Consider the following 20,167-nt stretch of genomic DNA (forward strand, 5'->3'; position numbering starts at 1 on the left):
CTCTGTGCCACTCTGCTCTACGCCACTCTGCTCTACGCCACTCTACTCTATACCAGTCCACGTTACCCCAGTACACTCAACTCAATGCCACTCAGCTCCACTCCACTGTAGGCCACTCATCTTCACTCTACGCCACTCAGCTCTGCTCTAGACCATGCCACTGCGAGCTGTGCAGAAAAGAATAAAATGTCTATTTCATTGTCATTTTATTTTTTTCCGTGCTGCCTCTGTACTAGCCTGCCTGCCGCGAGCCCAGAGACATATGGGGCGTGTCCTCTACTGCCAATTGGCAGCAGAGGACAGAAGCAATGGCAGGCTGGATGCCCCAAAGAGCGCATATCACTTTGAACAGGTGTCTTGTGCCATCCAAAGTGACGTGCGCACTTTGAAGCTGGACGGCATGGTAAGTTTTGACATGCCCCCTTGTACATACGACCCAAACAGTCTTTCTCAGCCGCCCCAAGAAGGTAAGACAGATTGTGACCTATGCACCTCCCATGACTTATATGGAGATCATGCATGTCGAGTAACAATCAGTCCTGTCAAATACTTATTATATTTATTAGTGAGTGCTGGAGCCCATTTCTACAAAATAGGGACAAATGCAGAAAATCCATGCTTTGAAAAAGACTTTATTAAATATTAAACCCCAAGTCGTGTGAAGAATATGTGAATGAGCATTGTTGCAGAAATAAAAAATGATGAAAAGCAAAAATGTGTTGCATATAAATCCAAGCAAAAATGACAACATATCAGATGGTGATCATTGAATCAAATCAGTTTCTATATTAGCACCAAAATGCCAAATAAACGAATTTCCCAGATTGTCACTTTGCACATATCCCTTTCACTCATAGCCTATTGTTGTGTCTTGGTCTGCAGTGAGTGAGGTCAGTTTGTCTTTGTTTTGTTGTTCTTAGGTTGAGAAAGCATTAGCATCAGCTTGTGCCATTGTGAGACCTTCAAGCAGATTTCTTGCAGCTTGTATGCCCCCTCAGAAATCTGCAGATCTTCTCTCCCCAAAATGGCCATACATGCAACTTGTATGATTTCTCAGCATTATTTAGAGAAAAACAGGCCTTGTGATTTATGATGCAAGATACCAAATGTAAATGCATACTGTTCTTCATTAAATCTCTCTATCGCGTTCGTAACATATAAGCTGTTGATGCTCTATCAACCTATATCAATGCTTTACACTGTATAATGGATACAAGCATTGAAATAATTAGCAAAATCATACATTTATAATGAGTAAAGGAATGCTTAGAGGCGCTCAAAAGCAAGACAAGTGCAAAGCACATGACAGTAACACATGTTGGCATTTTATTTTGCCGTTTTTTCTGTTGGTGTTTATTCAATAGGACCTATAAGAAAAAAGCTGTGATGCCCAGCTGCAGAGAACCTACAGTGTGTAAAGTCGCATAATACTGTGATAGGGCCGGATTCTTGTCTAACCAATTATCTGCAAGAACCCTCTCAGGTCACCAGGATCTTTTTACTTGCCAAATAGCGTAGAGGGAGTAAACACAATTATCAGAATATAACTACCGCAATTTGACATCATTAAAGGATAGAGGACTCCGGATCTAAAATTTCCGAGATTTTATCATGAGCAAAAACATCTGAACATAAAGGCACCTCAATAAAGGCACAAAAGATAAATGGGCACTAATACAAAAGCTAGCCTACGAAGAATTCGCATTCGACTAAAAATAAAAAGAATTACAGATTCTAAAAGCATCAAATAAAGAATAGTTATACTGATATCAATTTTTGGAATCATTAGTCAAAACATTTCTGTCCCTACTGTATTCTAAAGTGGCATCCCTACTTAGCATTCCCTCCCAAACCAGAGAATCATGGAAAAGGTGTCAGGAGTGAAACTTCCTAAGAAGTCTTCACTTAGTGAGAGCTCGATCTTTGATGCTCCTTCTAGCTTCCTGCCTAAACCTCATCTGCTCAACCCATGGGTGACTGTCCCTAATACAAAACCCCAAAATCGCAGAACACACCCTTCGGCACACCTCTTCAGCCAGGTCTTCCTCCGGTGAATTTCCATCCAGTGCTGTCCATCTTCCATCGTCCGTTAGCTTGACCTTGGGTCCCAGGCACCTTCCATACTAAGAGTTACAGTTGCACATTCCAATGCACTCCCCTGTAGGCTTCTCGCCGTATCAACTCCTAAAACAAAGACTTATTCTCACTAATGAGCTAAATGTCCTTGCACCTGCAACAGAAACATGGGAACGAAAAGGAAAGCTCTTCGCATCTTGAAGTTTTACATTTCACGGCAACTCAAGCCTTAACCAAGAAATTCCTGTCAGCCTGTAAAATATAGCTAAAATAAGAAATGAACAGGCCTTCTCTTCTACATATGCAGTTAGGCCTTACAAAATTAAACGCATTATGAAACCACATTCTAAGCATTAATTCAACATAATCCTCTCGTAAGTAAGCAAACTACTTTTTAATTCTAACGTGGCACACATTTAATCCATTACATTGATTGTGGAACCTAATCATCTACATTATTCCAAATATATTCACGGTAACTTGCAACGTTAAACTTCACAAAACGTTATTACATGTCTAACACTTCTATGTTAAATGGTTATAGCAAATACATTTCTATGACGCTTCTAGACATACATCGATTATATGCGGGTGCCGACTAATGGTGAATATGATGCACCCGTACAAATCTCAGAATCACATGGCGCTCTATCAACTGCATTACATACCTTTTGAAAGTATCCATTAAGCCAATCAGGCTTCAAAGCGGTTATTTTGAGGGACAGTCCTATAGTGTCCCCAAACGTTTTATAGAAGGTGGGGCCAGTTTCCAAGATCTTCCATCAGTTTATCATTAGTGTGGAACAAGGCCAGTATATGTTCCTCTGCCGCAGCTCATTCCTCGAACAACTATCTTCCATTCTTAGAAATTTAGCCCAGTAAATTGCACCCAACATATTTTGATACGTCTTATGGCTAGTACTCTATGCAATGCCGCAAATCTTTCTCAATCTTTTCTTTTTGGACCTTGGGTGTAACCCTAGGATGGAGTGCCGCAGTATGCATTGTACTATATTTGCCACAACTCTCTGTAATTTCTTCACTACTGCTTCCCGAGGCTGGATCACCACACTTATTCTAAATCAGGCACTCCAAGTCTACCTGTGGGCTGTTAAATCTGGGACAAGCGATTGGTCTGTGTGGGAGTACTTCATGCATAATTAAAGATGTGTAATACATCCTGTATTGTATAAGACTAAATCAATCTGGTATTGCTTGTACCTTCAAAACACTTTATCCCACACTGAATCAGATCACAGGTGTGTTAGTCCTTGTTCCACTGAATTCTGATAGAGAGATGCTCTCTCTTGAAACTCTTTGCAGAGCCCCATAAAGTAAAGGAATATAACTCCTACCCTCTTGCAGTTGGATCAGTTTTGAAAGGGTACCTCTTTCAAAGGGTTTGCTTGGGACAGCTTCCAACCTGCCCTAATTGCACTAGCCATTAAGGAATACAAGCAAAACTGACCTGCAGAGAATCCAACCTTGACTCTACGTTCCTCAATTCTGAAAACAAAATTGCCTCTTATTGTATAGAGATCGCATCAGTAAGTAGCCTCCTCTATACATTTTTTTGTCTCATACATTTTTTCATTGTCCAGGTCTGACATTGCACGTGGCACCCCATACAATAGTCCGGTCAGTAATTCCTAGGCCAAATGTAAACGTCCTCAACACTTAAATCAGATAGTCTCCCTACACTGGTTTTTTTCAGTGTCCATGTCTGCAGCAATAATTCCTGCTGAGTCTCAAGAAATATTTTATTTGACCCTGCTGTCTCAAATGATCATGTTCTTGTGTGGCACACGCACCAGTTGGACAGAGTGAAGCAGTGGAGAAATGACTATCATTCTGAAGTTACTTTAATGAGTATCTTTGTGTCAACATTAAGCATGGATATGGGACTAGTAGACCTAAAAATTACAGGACATTTCTCTGGTATTGGTGGAAATAACCCAGAGTGCTTCCCTCGAAGCCTCTGAGAGCAGTTGTTTACCTAGGAGCGCCAGCACAGCTTTTATTTAACTATTAACGTAGCTGCTGTCGTTTTATGTACCTCCACTGGCATTTCATCTAGCATGAAGTTTTCCTCATGTCCATCTCCTTAAAGGGTAGGATGACCATATTTTGAGAAATAAATAAGGGACAGGCTAGACATAAAAGTAGGACTGGGTAGAAGGGGCGTGTGTTTGTATATATCCTCCTAAAGTAGATATACACTACCCTAAGTAATCTCTCTGTTTCTTACAGACAGTGCAGGGGGAAGTCTGCTGTATGCTTCCAGCAGAGCAATCAATCAATCAATCAAAGAAATTTATAGAGCGCACTACCTACCCGTAGGGTCTCTAGGTGCTTGGGGGGGGGGGGGGGGGTGCCGCTACTGCTCGAACAGCCAGGTCTTGAGCTTCTTCCTGAAGGAGAGGTGGTCTTGGGTCAGGCGCAGGTCGGCCGGGAGGGAGTTCCAGGTCTTGGCGGCCAGGTAGGAGAAGGACCTTCCTCCAGCAGTGGTTCTGCGGATGCGTGGGACGGTGGCAAGGGCGTGGCTGGCGGATCGGAGGTGGCGTTTGGGAGCGTAGAAGTTGATTCTGTTGTTGAGGTAGCTCGGGCCTTGGTCGTGGAGAGCTTTGTGTGCGTGGGTAAGGAGGCAGAAGGTGATTCTCTTGTTGACCGGGAGCCAGTGCAGGTCTCTTAGATGTCTGGAGATGTGGCTGTGACGTGGGATGTCGAGGATGAGTCTGGCTGAGGCGTTCTGGATGCGCTGGAGTCTCTTCTGGGTCTTGGCGGTGGTTCCGGCGTAGAGTGCGTTGCCGTAGTCCAGTCGGCTGGTGACGAGGGCCTGGGTGACGGTCTTCCTGGTCTCTGTGGGGATCCACCAGAAGATCTTCCGAAGCATGCGCAGGATGTTGAAGCACGATGAGGAGACGGCGTTGACTTGCCTGGTCATGGAGAGGGAGGAGTCCAGGATGAAACCCAGGTTGCGTGCGTGGTCTGTCGGTTTGGGTGCGGTGCCACCAGGAGTCGTCCCAGGTGGAGGGCGAGGAGCCCAGGATGAGGACCTCCGTCTTATCTGAGTTCAGCTTCAGGCGGCTCGTCGTCATCCACTCGGCTACCTCTCTCATCCCTTCGTGCAGGTTGGCTCTGGCGGCGGCGGGGTCGTCGTTGGTCAGGGAGAGGATCAGCTGGGTGTCGTCGGCGTAGGAGATTATGTTGAGGTTGTGTTGGCGTGCGATGGCCGCGAGAGGGCTCATGTAGACGTTGAAGAGAGTCGGGCTCAGTGAGGATCCCTGAGGGACGCCGCAGATGACTTCGGTGGCCTCTGACTTGTACGGTGGTAGGCGGACTCTTTGTGTTCTTCCGTCGAGAAAGGAGACGATCCATTCCAGTGCCTTCTCCTGGATTCCGACGTTGCTGAGGCGCTGTACTAGGGTGCGGTGGCAGACCGTGTCGAAAGCCGCGGAGAGGTCTAGGAGGATGAGGGCCGCTGTTTCCCCGTTGTCCATCAGGGCTCGGATGTCGTCAGTGGCGGCGATGAGGGCGGTCTCGGTGCTGTGGTTGGCACGGAATCCGGACTGCGATGGGTCGAGGGATCCATTCGTCTCGAGGAAGGCGGCCAGCTGTTTGTTGACAGTTTTCTCGATGACTTTGGCTGGAAACGGGAGTAGAGAGATGGGGCGGTAATTCTTGAGTTCGGTGGGGTCTGCTGTAGGTTTCTTGAGTAGAGCGCTGAGTTCGGTGTGCTTCCAGCTCTCGGGGAAGGTGGCGGTGTCGAATGAGGTGTTGATGATGTCCCGCAGGTGGGGTGCGATGACAGCGTCGGCTTTGTTGAAGACGTGGTGAGGGCAGGGGTCGGTCGGAGATCCGGAGTGGACGGAGTTCATCGTGTGGACGGTGTCTTCGGTGTTGACCGGGGTCCAGGCGCGGAGGGTGGTGGTGGGTGGCGTTGCTGCGGTCGTGGCGTGGGTCGGATGGGTGCTGAAGCTGTTGTGTATGTCCGCGATCTTGTTGTGGAAGTAGGAGGCGAGGGAGTTGCAGAGGTCTTGCGAAGGGGTGATGTCGTTGCTTCCGGCGTTGGGGTTGGAGAGCTCTTTCACGATGTTGAAGAGTTCCTTGCAGTTGTGTGCGTTGTTGTCCAGTCGGTTCTTGAAAGCCGTCTTCTTGGCGATGCGGATCAGTTGGTGGTGTTTCCGGGTGGCAAGCTTGAGGGTGGTCCTGTTGTCCGGCGTGGGTTCCCTTCTCCAGGCTTTCTCGAGGGCACGGCAGTTCTTCTTGGAGCTCTTGAGTTCGTCGGTGAACCATGGGGCTCTCTTGCTGCCGGGTCTGCTGGGCGGGGTCCTCAGTGGGGCGAGTTCGTCCGCGCAGTCGCTGATCCACTTCGTGAGGTTGTCGGCGGCCTGGCTGGGGTTCGCTGAGCTGGCCGGAGGGTGCTGGCTCAGGGAGGCGGCGAGCTGGTCGGCTGTGATCTTGTTCCAGTTTCTTCGGGCAGCCTGTTGCTGGTGGTGGTGGATCGTCGTTCTTCTGAAGGTGAAGTGGATGCATCTGTGATCCGTCCAGTGGAGTTCTGTGGCGTGGCTGAAGGCGATGTCTTTGCTGGATGAGAAGATGGCGTCGAGTGTGTGTCCGGCGAGGTGGGTGGGGGTGGACACCAGCTGCTTGAGTCCAAGGTTGGCGAGGTTGTCGAGCAGGGTGCTGGTGTTGCAGTCGTTGTTGTTCTCCAGGTGGAAGTTGAAGTCCCCCAGGAGGATGTAGTCGGCGGAGGGGAGGGCGTGCGGGCTGACGAAGTCGGCGATGTCCTCGCTGAATTGAGTGCGTGGTCCCGGAGGTCGGTAGATCAGGGTGCCTCTGAGGGTGGTCTTCGGGTCGGTGTGGATCTGGAAGTGCAGGTGTTCGGCGGAGGGTGGGGAGTTGTCGGTGCTGGTCGTGATGCGGATGGTGTTCTTGTGGATGATGGCGATGCCTCCTCCCACCTGGTTGGCGTTGCGATCCTTCCGGGTGATCTTGTATCCTTCTGGGATGGCGATGGCGATGTCGGGCGCTGAGGAGGCGTTCATCCAGGTCTCCGTGATGAAGGCGACGTCGGGGGCTGTGGTGTCGATGAGGTTCCAGAGTTCGATGGCGTGTCTGTGGACGGAGCGGGTGTTGAGCAGGATGCACTTGAGGTGGTTGCTGCTGGTGTTCGGCATGGCAGGTGCTGGTGTCGGGCAGGTCCGGATGCAGGTGAACTTGCAGGCGTGGCAGCTGAAGGGTCCGTGGGTGTGCTTCGGAGTAGCTCGGTAGCATCCCTGGGTCCCGCCGGTGTTGAGTGCGATGAGGGTGGCGGCGTTGTACGTCAGGCGGGTCGGTCGGGGTCCTCGAGGGCCAGGGGTCCTGGCACTGGGCGCGGGCCAGGCGCGGACGGGCGCAGACGGGCTTACCTTTGGCGCGCCTTCGGCGCACAATCGGCGCGCCCGCTGCGCGTGACCGCTGCGCGTGACCGCTGCGCGTTCGCACGGTCGCCATATATGGCGAAGTGCGCGGGTGGGCGGGGCAGCTGGGAGGCGGGAGCGGGAGGGATACAGAAGGCAAAAGGGGCGGGGCTTAGCGGCGGTGGCGGGAAGCGGGGAGCGTGGAGGGGACAGAGGGACAGAAGACGACAATGCTGACAATTAAGAGAAAAATGAAGAAATCACACAAAATAAAGAATACAGATCTAATTAGGGTTGACAGAAGACAGCAGGGCACAGGAGCAACCACGGACCTCGAGGCTCGAGGGAGGGGGCGTGGTCAAGCGGCAGCAGCCGGGCAGCGAGGCACAAGGCGGAAGGGGCACACGCCGCAGCTGGTGGCCGTGCTGCGCGGGGGTGTCCTACAAGTAGGTCAGAGGAGAGATGTAGTAGGGAGGAGGGCAGGGGGTCTCTGGGTAGAGGTCCTGTCATAGCTAATGTTATTTATAAAATCCCTGCCCTTCTCCCCACTCTGCCTCCCCCTCTGTTGGGAGCATGCAGCCGACTTCCCCTGTGCTACATGAAAGACATGGAGAAATGACTTAATATATTATACCTTTAAATTGTCCTTTGCAGGCACACTTGAACTTTGTTCCATAAACCGGGACATGTATTTAAAATTAAGGAAAGCGTTGGGACACTGTGACAGTCCTCTGAAAAATGTAAATGTCTGGGGAAATCCGGAACGTCTGGACACCATATTAAAAGAGCAAGACAGGACGCTCTGATGGCCGCCAAGACCATCACTGTCTCACCTAGACTTCACCTGGTCCAGCTTTACTACTTACACACCTCTTATCTCACCCCTGCCTGCCTACATGGAGCAGGCCTAATCCCGCACCAAACATGCACAAGATGTGATGCTCAACCCGCAGATATTTTCCACATGCTATGGTCCTACCCACATATAACTTCTTACTGGACTGCGCTGGAGGCAGAACTCACAGGGGTGTTGGGATGGGAGGTCCCGCACACCCCTTGAACATATTACTGGGTGTCACTGACGACTTTATGGATCAAGAGCAGATAGTGTTTGTAGTGGCCAAGCGCGACATAGCAATGGCATGGAAGAATTCCACCCCGCCCACTATAACTAGATGGTGCAGAGGAGTGGACTAGTGCGCTGCACAAGAACTACCACTGTACGAAGCCAGGGGTTGTCAGGCCAAACACAAGAAGGTTTAGGGTAAATGGTTAGGAATGCTGGATTGATTAACTTCCTTGTCTTCCTAGGTCTAACTTTATATGCCCCTCTGAAGATGGGGAGACAGCAATGTATATTGTCACAAGACTGTTCCAGTTGCCTAATGTCACATGTTGTGGTGCTGCTGATTACGCTGTACTGTTTGTACTTCTGTTTTTATCATTATCTCTTTGCAAAATCAATAAAATTGATTATCAAAAAGAAGAGCAAGACAGCCAGCTCTTCCTTTGTGAGTGGATATTGCTTTTTTTAACAAAGGTAAGGAAGTGTTTTTCCGTTCTAGCTGAGCTCTTGCGACCACCTGGTCATATGTCACAAAAACTGTGCAAGAATCTGAACACAAACAAGCATTGGCTAAGCAAATAGGTCTCAACTATGCAAGAGCTATTGGCTTTGGCATTGTGTTTTAGCCATTATGTACACCAGTTTGGGTGCTGTTCACCATGGCTAAAAGTTAGTGGGGTGGAGTAGATTAGGGTACAGTGGAATGGGGTAGATTGGCGTAGAGTGGAGTGCGGTAAAAGGGGGTAGAATGGAGTGAGGTGGATTGGAGTGAGGTAGATTGATTTGGAGTAGATCTGGTGGAGTGCGATATATTGGGGTAGATTGGAGTGGGGCAGATGGGGGAAATGTGGAGAGGGGTGGATTGGGATATACTGGACTAGAGAGGTAGACTTGAGTGGAATTTGGTAGATTGGAGTGGAGTGGCAGAGTGGGGTAGATTGGGTGGATTATAGTAGGGTACAACGGAGTGGAGTGGAGTGGAGTGGAGTGGAGTGGAGTGGAGTGGAGTGGAGTGGAGTGGAGTGGAGTGGAGTGGAGTGGAGTGGAGTGGAGTGTCTGGTCTGGTAGGCTAAGACCTAAAAATGACTGTTGGAACCTTGTTTCCATTCTTTAAATTGTGCCCTTAAGGGAGGGGCTTAGTGAGTGGTAGTAAAAGCTGGGTTGGCGTTACGGAGGGGATGTTGCTATTCGTTCCTGATATTCATATATATAGTCCTCGATTTCAGGGACAATAACTGGCCCGTATCGCAAAATATTTACAAATAAGTACCCTAAATCGAATCTGCACTAAGCCCCAGGAACAGTTACTTAGTCTGTAGACTCGCTTGTTTTCATTCACTGCTGGCTGTTCAACACACTTCTAACACAACTGTAGTGTATCTTCTTTTTTTTTCTCCAAGAGTTTTATGTGAATCCAACTGTTTTAGATTAATCAAACATTTATGTGAAACGTTTATGCCCCTGTTTGTGAAACTAGATATTTTAGTATCAATTGTTCCCAAACCCTCATTGATCAATAAAGTGCCCAGTTGATAAATTTCCATTACAGAAAGGAATTCTTGCTTATCAAATTAGAGTGCGATGGATAGTCCTTAAGGCCTATGGAACCCAGTGGTCCTGTTTTGGCTATTAATGTAAATGGTTGCTACCTTATTTAACAAACATTGAAAATGCAATAGGTTTCGCCTTTAAGTTAAAGCCATTTGCTTTGCTAATGGTATTGTATAGCAAAGCAAATGGCTTTAACTAAATGAAAGGCGAGACCTATTCCATTTTTAATGCTTGTTTAAACTGGTTTTCTTTCGTCTCTTTATCATCTTTTCTTTTTTGTACTGTTGTTTCCCCATCTTGCTTTCCTTCTCTCTCTGTTTAATACCGCTCACTCTCCATCTGTCCATTACTTCCCTTTCTTTTGTTCTGTTAGCGCCATTTTTATTTCTTTGTGTCTTTTTTACTGTTCTCTCCCCATCTTTTTTTGCTCTGCTCTTCTAGCTTGCTACGCTCTCAATTACTTTTCTGCCATCTCTCTTTTGGAGCTATTATTTCATGCTCTGTATGTTTAGTGCTTTAAATGGAAATATACAAGTGGTGGTAACTGGGAGCCCTAATCTTGATGCACATGTGCATAAAGACACAGCTATGCTGTTTAGCATGGGCAATTTTTATTTTTTATTTTTCTGGTTTGAAACCGCATTGGCAAAACACATTTGCAAAGCCAATAAGTCTGCATTAGCAAAGCCAAGAGGGAAGCCCTAACAATTGGCTTTTCTAATTCTTGCTCTGCTGGTGACTCCCTCTCTTTCCCCCTCTTCCCATCTTCCCACACATCTCTCCATCTCCTTTCACTATTCATGCCTTCATTTCTCATGCTGTTCCTATGTCTTGGTGTCTCTTTTCCAGCCTTTCTTTCTTAACCTGTCTCCAACTCTTTCTTTCCAGACGAATCTCTGCCTTTTCCTATCTCACTTTTCCTATCTCCTGCGACTTGGCCTAGCTCCTCTTCTCCCTATACCTGCGGATTTCTCTGATCTATTTTATTGCCATTATTTTGTCTCCCTCCCTTCATCGCTGCCTCTTTCACTTTTCCTGCCTTGCTCATGTCTCTAGGAATCTCTCTTCTTGTCTCCCTCGCTTCTCGGGTCTCTCTTCCTGCCCCACCCCTCTCTCACATTAGGGTTTTTTACTTGAAGTCCTCTTCCATCCTTTGCTTCAGTTCTGTCTCTTTATGTCAGCTTTTCTAGTTTTACTCATATTTCTTTCTCACGTCTTCCTTTTTTCACCTTTTTTGTCACTCTCCCTGCTTTTACCTCGCTCTCTTCATGTCTCCTTCACCTGTCTCTCTCATTATGTCCCCTCCCCTCTCTCATCCTGTCTCTTTTCCTCCTCATGCTCCCTGTCTCCTTGCCTTCATTTCCTCTTCTCGGGTCCCATCCCTGCCTCCTCTTACTCTACTCCCCTCTCTCCAGGTGTCCATCTCTCGCTTTACCTCCAGCTCTGTCTCTCTCGTGCTCCTCTATATTCATATATATTCCTTACGTTGCTAACGCCTCGCCTGCGGCTAGCCCATCACGCACAGATCGAGGAACTCGAGTGGGGGGGACGACACAAAACACGGTATCCCATCTCACGCTCTGCCAAAGCGGAAGTCAGGCAATAACGGGCCAAAAAGTAGGTGGCCAATGGGACGCCCACATTTAGGAAGGAACGATCCTGACAAACGCATGGCTTCAGGATGTAGATATGAATTATAGTTTGTAAACTCTGGAATTCAATGAAAGCCATGCAAATTGTGGCGATTTACGCTCATTTAGAAAAGGCCAGCAGGTGTAGTGGCACCAGGGCACCACAGCTACAGCAGTCTTTGCACAAAAGACTCAGGAAGGAAGCATTTCCTCCTGGTTCCACTTATTTGCACCCTTGCAAATCTGAGCGGGCATTTGGCTAACCCGTAGAAATTAATTTTCTTACTATGCCCGAGCCCACGTTAAGATGGAGTTCCTTTTGGGTGGGAAGCAGCCTGGCTCCTGCAACTGCCACTCTCCCACTATGTGAATGAAGCAAGAAGTCTCACAGCGTGTGCGCTCACACTTTGAGAGCCAGGGGGTCTCTCACACTCAAGAGTATCAAGGAGTTATCTCACACTGCGAGAGTCAGAGGCTCCCTCACACTCTGAATATAGGGAGTTCTCTAACACTGTGAGAGTGAGGGTCCCCCTTTCACTGTTAGTGTCAGGTCAGGGCGGGAGGTTTGTATCGGGCTCTTCTCTCAATCAAAGTGCGTCTGTGGGGTCCTGCATACAGCCTCCTGTGACTCTTTGGATGCAGCGGGTGTCTCTTTTAAATCGTGAAAGTAATTGCTTGGTGAAGTTAGGCAGCCATGGTGAGCTGACGTCTGTCTAGGCTCTCTCTGACGGTGGATGTCTCCTTCAAGTCGGAGGCAGCTAGTCACCGGGTGTCTCCGTCCAGTTGTAGGCTGTCCGTCTCTCGCAGTGGGCGTCTAGTCTCGGTACAGCTCTGAGTGGCGCGTCTCTAGCAGTGCGTGTCTCCGTACAGCTGTCGGTCTCCTTTCCCTGGTGATCAGTCAATAGCGTGCTAAGAGTCTCGCCGTAGCTGCATGTTTATTTTTCGGTGGAGTTGTGCTGTCTCTCCCCCAGGCCCCTGCGGGCTGTAACCTAACCCCTGGAAGGCGCTGAGCAACATTTTGGCAGCCACCCCGAGCCTTGTATCAGATCCCAGCTGGTTTCTAGTAGTGAAGCCGAGTGAAATGCCATCTCCAGAGAATGTGCAAGAAGAGGCTGGCGCAGAAACTTGGCTGGAATCTCTGCGTCAGCTTAGCATCGTGTGAATCTGGGCAATTCACTTAATCTCCCCGTGCCTAAAACCCCTGTTTAATGTATCTGGTGCTCATGCTCCATTACCTCCGGGACCATTTTTCTCTAAATAAAACTACAAAACAAACTAAAAACGGGAGCAATACATTCGTGCTGCCCATGTTTTAGCGCTCGCCTGGCAGCGGATGTAGACTTTTCTGTTTCTGCCATCCCACTTGGATGGCCTGCTTTCCTTCTGAAGTAAAAGGTTTATTATCTTTTATGGGGCCATGTGTTGCTCATAAAGATAAGAAACCTTTTACTTCAGAAGGAAAGCAGGCGAGCCAGTCCAAGTGGGACGGCTCAAAAAGAGAAGTGTACGTCATGAAGAACTCTTTCCCAATGGCTGGCCACCATTTACCATAAACGGTGACTCCAGCCAATGGGAAAGAGGGGCGGGGCTTAAAGCCCCATAGTCAAAGCCTCTTAAAATCATAAGATCTCGCCAGCGAGACTGCGCATGCACAGCCTACGCAGGCGAAACCTAAAAATGATGAGTGGTTTTATATCTCAAAGTGCTCGACATAGTTAAAGCTAATCCCCTCCATGGTTATTTCACAAAACCGGGTGTCTCTCAGGATTTTCCTGAACGCGGTTTCTTTAGTTGATAATTTGCGACTAAACTTTTTTTTAAAAGGAAAACAACCTGTGTCAATTTAGGAAAACCAATTAAAAAGAGAGGTTACTTTTAATTATTTGTCTATTTGTGTTTTAGGACGGCAAGTAAAAATGGCGTATGTGCACTCCGTAGCGAAACCCCCTCGGTGCATCCGACGGCGGCAGGAAATATTTGGGACTGCAGGACCTGTTGCCCAGCCTCACCCTCTTGACAGATTAAAGTAAGCATTTTGCAGCATTTATGATTTTATTCCTGTTTGATTCAGTTTGTGAGTTAAAATGATGCAGGATATGGACTATAGTTGTCCTAAGCATATTATCGTACATTTTCTTATTGCAATCAAATTTACCTTTGGTACTATGTGGCCCTTGTCGTAAATATAAGGCAAAATGCACATTTGTAAGCTTTAACATATAAAGTGTCTAACTGAAAATTATTTCTGTTTAATGTACTTAGTAGAATGAAGATTTTTGGACAGTTAGGGCCTGATGTATAAAGAAACAGGTCGCAATGATTGGTTGCAATTTGCGCACCAGCCTTTTCAGCAAGTTTCTAATTTTAAGATGTGATTTATATGCTAATATGTAGGTTTGCAAAATCTCCAGTCACGGATAGTGTTGGAAACCGATGTGCCTAATGAATATTACCTAGGCAGGTCGCTATTTGTGATCTCCTCCTTCCCCAAGTAATTGGCCATAAACACAGGAATGGTGGCCTGCATAGAACAGCAGATCCCCATCCCTGTCTTTAGATTCCCAAACTGCAAATTTGTGTTTCTTAAAGATGCCAGTGCTGCTCAAAACATGAGTTTCCATTTAGGAAGACAACCGGTCACCCTACAAGATTCCCAAATGGGAAACTATTCAATGTGGACATCTTCCCATTGTGCATACGTTACCACAGACCTTTAGCAAATCATTAATAAATCTTGTATTGCAATTAGGAAAGAATGCTCCTTTTATAGTTGTGATTTGGAAAGAAAATGTTTTTCAAACTTTAAAAAGCATTTAATCAGTGCTGACGTTTCTTTCTGTGATCACAAACTGTAAATCTGTGCAGGTTTTGCTGCTGCAAATTGATTTAGTGTTGGGCCCTTAACTACAGTGAAAAACAACAGTGAAAAAAAAATTCCAAGTGAATCTTTATTTACTTTCAAGTATTGTGCATTTGTAGACATAAGTGACAAGGCAGCTAGGCTCGGATTGTGATAATGGAAATTCTGGACAATTAAATTACATTTGAGCATTGGGGGTTCAGAGGAATTCAGTCGGTGTATGACAGTTATTTAATTGATGGGTCATTACTGAAATCTGCGATTAGTAGGGCTGCTGCCCCTCAAGATCTAGGGCGTATCTTCAGAACATGATGGCCCAAAGTGGTCTATGCGATATTTGGAGGGAGAGATCAGGACAACAACTGGGAGTTTCATATAGAGATTTTAAGTATAAGCATAAATCAAGAATTGACTATATCTTGGTTGATAATAGCCTAAGGTGCAAGGTTAAAGATATAGTCTACTTGACGTCCCATCTGTCGGACCACTCGAATATTATTAGACCTTGATCGGGCACCGGCTCGGGAGACCGGAACCTGGTCCTTCGAAAATGAAGAAATGGCCTTTTTATCTCGTGAAACAGAATTCTTTCTCAGGATTAATCTGGGTACAGCAAATATCACCACGGTCTGGGACTCCCTTAAGGCCTTTCTAAGGGGCATTATTACTAGTAGGGTGATCTATAAGAATAAAAAGTATAGGGAGAAGATCGTGTTTCTGGAAGAGGAAATGTCGGCAGAGGAGGCCATACTGGATAGGCAGGCAGTTTCGGGCAATCAGAAAGCAGACTTGGGTAAACTCAAGGGATTAAAAGAACAGCTAGAGAATATCCTTCAAACGAGGCTGATGAGCAGATGGGAGGCAAGTAAAATCGCCCATTTTGAATATGGAGAAGGTGCTGCGAAATAACTGGCATGGAAGGCCAAAACAGACAGACTTTGAAATCAGATTAAGGAAATATGGTAGGGGGTGGGGTACTAGCTCTTTCTTCTGACGAGGAAATTAGCGAGGCCTTCTTTGAATATTTTCAGGACATCTATCAGGAAGAGCGGGTAGAGAATAGATCTGAAACTAAGAACTGGCTGAATAAAACCACATTGACAACTATGAGTCTCAAACAACAAGAGGATTTAGAACGAGATATTACTCAAGAAGAAGTGAAGAAGGCTCTAGCTGCTGGTAAGCGAGGCAAAGCCGTGGGGCACAATGGGCTACCTGTTGAGCTAATTAGATCCTTGGGCGAGGCGATAGTACCGGTATTGACACAGTTATTTAACATGATATTAGTAGAGGGCGTAAGGCCGCCTAAGTTTTGGAATGACGCAACCGTGATTTTGATCTCGAAACCTGGGAAAAAGCCAGCAAACTGTGGATCATAACAGCCTATTTCGCTCTGAAATGCGGACTATAACATTTTCACCTTAATTCTGGCAGCAAGGTTGGGGTCTGTGGCTGTGGATATATCCTCCACCCAAATCAAAAGGGGTTTGTCAAAGGAAGACCACTATCCGACCTCACGTACGATATTATTGGAGCAATAGATATTGCATCCACTTATTCACTCCCCCTGGTAACACGGACTCCTGATGCCACCAAGGCTTTCGACAGGGTCAATAGGGTTTACCTGTCTGAAGTCTTGGAAAAATTCAATTGTGGCAGAAAGTTCTTTCGTACCATTCAGACGCTATACCATGATCAATCTGATAGATTGTTGGTCAGTGGGAAATTGACTAGACCCTTTAGGATCACCAGTGCTAGGCAGGGCTGCCCTCTCTCCCCTCTCCTTTTTGATATGTATATAGAACCCTTTGCTCAGAGACTTAGAGAAGATCCTAGCATTGTTCCTTTTAGATTTGGAGAGTGGGAGAGAAAGGTGGCCCTATATGCAGACGACATTTTGGTCTTCTCAGCAGATTTAGAAACAACTTTCCCAGCAGTGATTAGAATGGCACAGGGATTTGGGCAGAACTCTGGGTATGAGGTGAATGCCGCAAAAACCGACATTATGACGTGGAATATTGAGACATGCCAACAGCAGGTCAGCTCCAGCATGCGGTATTTGGGAGTAAGAATTATCCAAGACATAGCTAAGATAGCAGATGATAACTTAGCACAAGTCACAGGGGAATGTCAAAAGCAGATGAAATCTTGGTTTCACCTCCCTTTAACCATACTGGGGAGGGTGAATTTAGTTAAGATGGTGATATTACCCAAAAGAACCTTTCTCTTTAATTCAATCCCCCTACACTTTGATAAATTAGCCATTGATAAAATACAGCAGGCGGTAAATTCTTTTGTCTGGGCCTATAAAGCCACTAGAATAGCCTGAAAAAAATTAAGGAGTAGGAGAGAGAAGGGGGGGTTGACGTTACCTGATATACAGTACTATGCCCGGGCCTTTCTGTCTTCACACTCGCTAATGTTGTTAAAAATGCCGGTAAATACTGGGATAGGAAGTATGTTTTTAGACATGTTAAGAGGGGCCAGTCTACCTGTTGAGGGCTTTATGTTTAAGTTTGGAAACACAACTTTAAAAAAAAAAAGGTCAAACTCGAAGTCCTTCAATCAATGGTAAGAGCTTGGGCTAGAGTAAAACACCTGGTAGGCCTTAATTATTTTTCAAATCTAGCAACACTTTGGGACTCGCCAGGCTCACCTGTATGTCTGCAGGATAGGCTAGCTTTACCACTTAGAGAAGCAGGCCTGAAGGTGTGGGGGGACCTGGCTTATGAGGGTACTCTCTTTTCATGGGAACAACTGAGGCGGAAGCAAGGGGCTGTGAGTGTGTAAACGCTTGTCTCTCAATTTTAGCGCTGAGTGCTGTGTTATTGTCAGCCTTGTATTAATTTGCGTGCGCTCGCCTTATTTTAATAGCCTACATTCTTTTTGCACTTTGCACTTTGTACCTGGTACTTCCAGGAATCGCTGCTTACCGCCCTGTTCCTACCTTAGCTCCTTCCCTCGCTCGGCAGACCTGCTGATCGGGTGCTGGGTCGAGTCGAGGGTGGCCGCCATTTTGGGAGAAGGCAGGGGTAGCGCTCTAGTCGCGGCTGCCTCCCGCCCTCCCGGACTACTTAAACTTCCTTAACACACTTCCACACAGATTACTTGTGTGTCATCCCTGAGGCGGAAGCCGGGGGCTGTGAGTGTGTAAACGCTTGTCTCTCAATTTTAGCACTGAGTGCTGTGTTGTTGTCAGCCTTGTATTAATTTGCGTGCGCTCGCCTTATTTTAATAGCGTACATTCTTTTTGCACTTTGTACCTGGTACTTCCCGGAATCGCTGCTTACCGCCCTGTTCCTACCTTAGCTCCTTCCCTCGCTCGGCAGACCTGCTGATCGGGTGCTGGGTCGAGTCGAGGGTGGCCGCCATTTTGGGAGACGGCAGGGGTAGCGCTCTAGTCGCGGCTGCCTCCTGCCCTCCTCTCCTCCTATAAAATGTACACTGCTCCCCGACGGCGCAGTGGGCGGGCTCAGCGGGCGCGCCGGCAGCGCGCCGAAGGCGCGCCAAAGGCAAGCCCGTCTGCGCCCGTCCGCGACCGGTCGGGACCAGGGGCCACAGACCCTGCCCCTGCTTTAAGATATACCTCAGACCAGCTCCTCCCATATCAAGGTACTTGGCCCCTTAACCCTCGCACGTGTAATCACATTCAGGCCCTGAACATCGCCGTCCCTTTCTCTCCCTCCCCTACCGTTTCCTTGCCCAGTCAGCAATTTATCGCCTCCCCGGTATACTGTCCCTCTCTCCCCCCCCCCCCCCCCCCCCTCTGTCCTTCGACAGTGGCCTCTGCTTACCTTCTTAATACCCTCTCAGCAGGCAGGCATCAGCTGGAACCGAGTCACCGGATTTCTTGTTTGTGACGGAAACTTGGTTCTCTGCTGATTCTCCGCCGGATGTCCTATCTACACTCCCCGACTCATACTACATACTGCGGGCCAATCGCCCTGACGGGAAAGTCGGTGGGGGTGTGGCATTGATCATTTGGTCTACTCTCCAGTTTCAGCCCCTGCCCTTCCCTCCCATACCAAAAATTGATTTCCTAGTGGCCCGTTCCGTGAATTTTTCTGCTCCCCTCACTATAGTCCTTGTATATCGTCCCCTTCAAACAATGCCCCACTTTTTACCTGCTCTGCAAGACCTCTTAGCCACTCTTGTGATCAATAATTCGTCAGTTCTTTTGCTGGGCGATTTTAATTATTGGCCAGGCGACCCCAAGGAAGATCAGGCTTCCAAATATTTCTCTGACACTCTTCGCTGTCTCAACTTCACTCCTCATATTCACGCCTCTACCCATGTTCATGGTCATATTCTTGACCAGATTTGGACGGCCAATCGGGCCCCCTCTCCGACCACCATTCTTCCCTGCACCTGGTCGGACCATTCGCTCATCTCCTTTTCCATTGATCTAGGAGTCATAGACTAGTCCCCCTGCCCAAGAACGTCCTTGTACGGAACTGGAATCGGGTTGATTTCAATTTTCTCTATTCCTCTCTGACAACTTCCTCCCTGGATTTATCGGCCCTTCCCCTCGACCTTCAAGTGGACGCCATTAACACCTGGCTATCTACTGCTTGTGATCAGATCACTCCGCACAGCATGGTTAAAACCCGTCGTCTCCATGAAGCCAACAAATGGTTTTCTAGCGAGCTTAAAACTCTTAAACTGGCTCTCCGTCAATCAGAGCGTCAGTAGAGGCGCAACTACTTCCCCCCCTCCCCCCCCCCCCCGAGGGATCAATATAGGTCTCTCTTAAACAACTACAAGAGAGCTATTCTTTCGGCCAAATCAGAATATTTCTCTGGTAAAATTTTATCAGCGGCTAATAAATCTAAGGAGATTTTCTCGTTCATAATTTGGCCGTATCTGATAGTCAACCCCAATCCCATTCCTTCACATGCTCTTTGTCTTTCCCTCAATGATTACTTCTTTGAGAAGATTGCCAATTTTAAACGGAATATCCCCCCACCATCTTCCCACCTTCCTCCCTTCTCTCCCCCCCCCCCTCTGCTTTCTTCTCTCACTCTCTTCCCCCCCCCCCCCCCCCCATTCCGAAAGAATCCTTTCTGGCTCTGTTTAGGAAGGTCAAATCTGGCTCCCCTACCGATTTTGGACCGGCCCGCATCTTAAGGGAGCTATTTGCTGGTTGCCCCGATCCCCCTTTGTCCCTCCTCAACTCATCTATCACTCAGGGCACAGTCCCGTCCCAATTCAAATCGGCCATTGTCATCCCTATTCTAAAAAAACCTGGTTCTGACCCGACTCTCCCTGCTAATTTTAGGCCCATTTCTTTGCTTCCATACTTAGGCAAGATCCTAGAGAGCCATATTACGTCCTGCCTGTCGACATATATAGAGGACAACCGTCTTCTGGCCTCCCACCAAGAAGGCTTCCGCCCGGTCCACTCGACCGAAACGGTGGTCCTCTCTGTCCTGGACGAGCTTAAAAGCAAAGCGGATTCCAACTGCCCCCAAGCCTTGGTGCTTCTGGATTTGTCCGCTGCCTTCGACACGGTCGACAATTCCATCCTTCTCGACCGTGTCAGGGCAGCGGGCATCCAGGGCACCGCTTTCTCTTGGCTCGC

General features: G+C 47.7%; 1 protein-coding gene across 1 annotated transcript in view; it reads left to right on the forward strand.

The window, feature by feature from the left end:
* The window catches only part of LOC146817266 (elongin-A-like), a 522,392-nt gene that overhangs the window by 462,962 nt on the left and 39,263 nt on the right, over positions 1–20,167 (forward strand). Inside the window, exon 9 of the mRNA XM_085610852.1 lies at positions 13,629–13,752. Coding sequence (XP_085466978.1) covers positions 13,629–13,752 — 124 coding nt within the window. The remainder of the gene's footprint in view (positions 1–13,628; positions 13,753–20,167) is intronic.

The sequence above is a fragment of the Triturus cristatus genome, chromosome 6 (genome assembly GCF_964204655.1).
Source record: "Triturus cristatus chromosome 6, aTriCri1.1, whole genome shotgun sequence".
In the NCBI taxonomy this organism is placed as follows: Eukaryota; Metazoa; Chordata; class Amphibia; order Caudata; family Salamandridae; genus Triturus; species Triturus cristatus.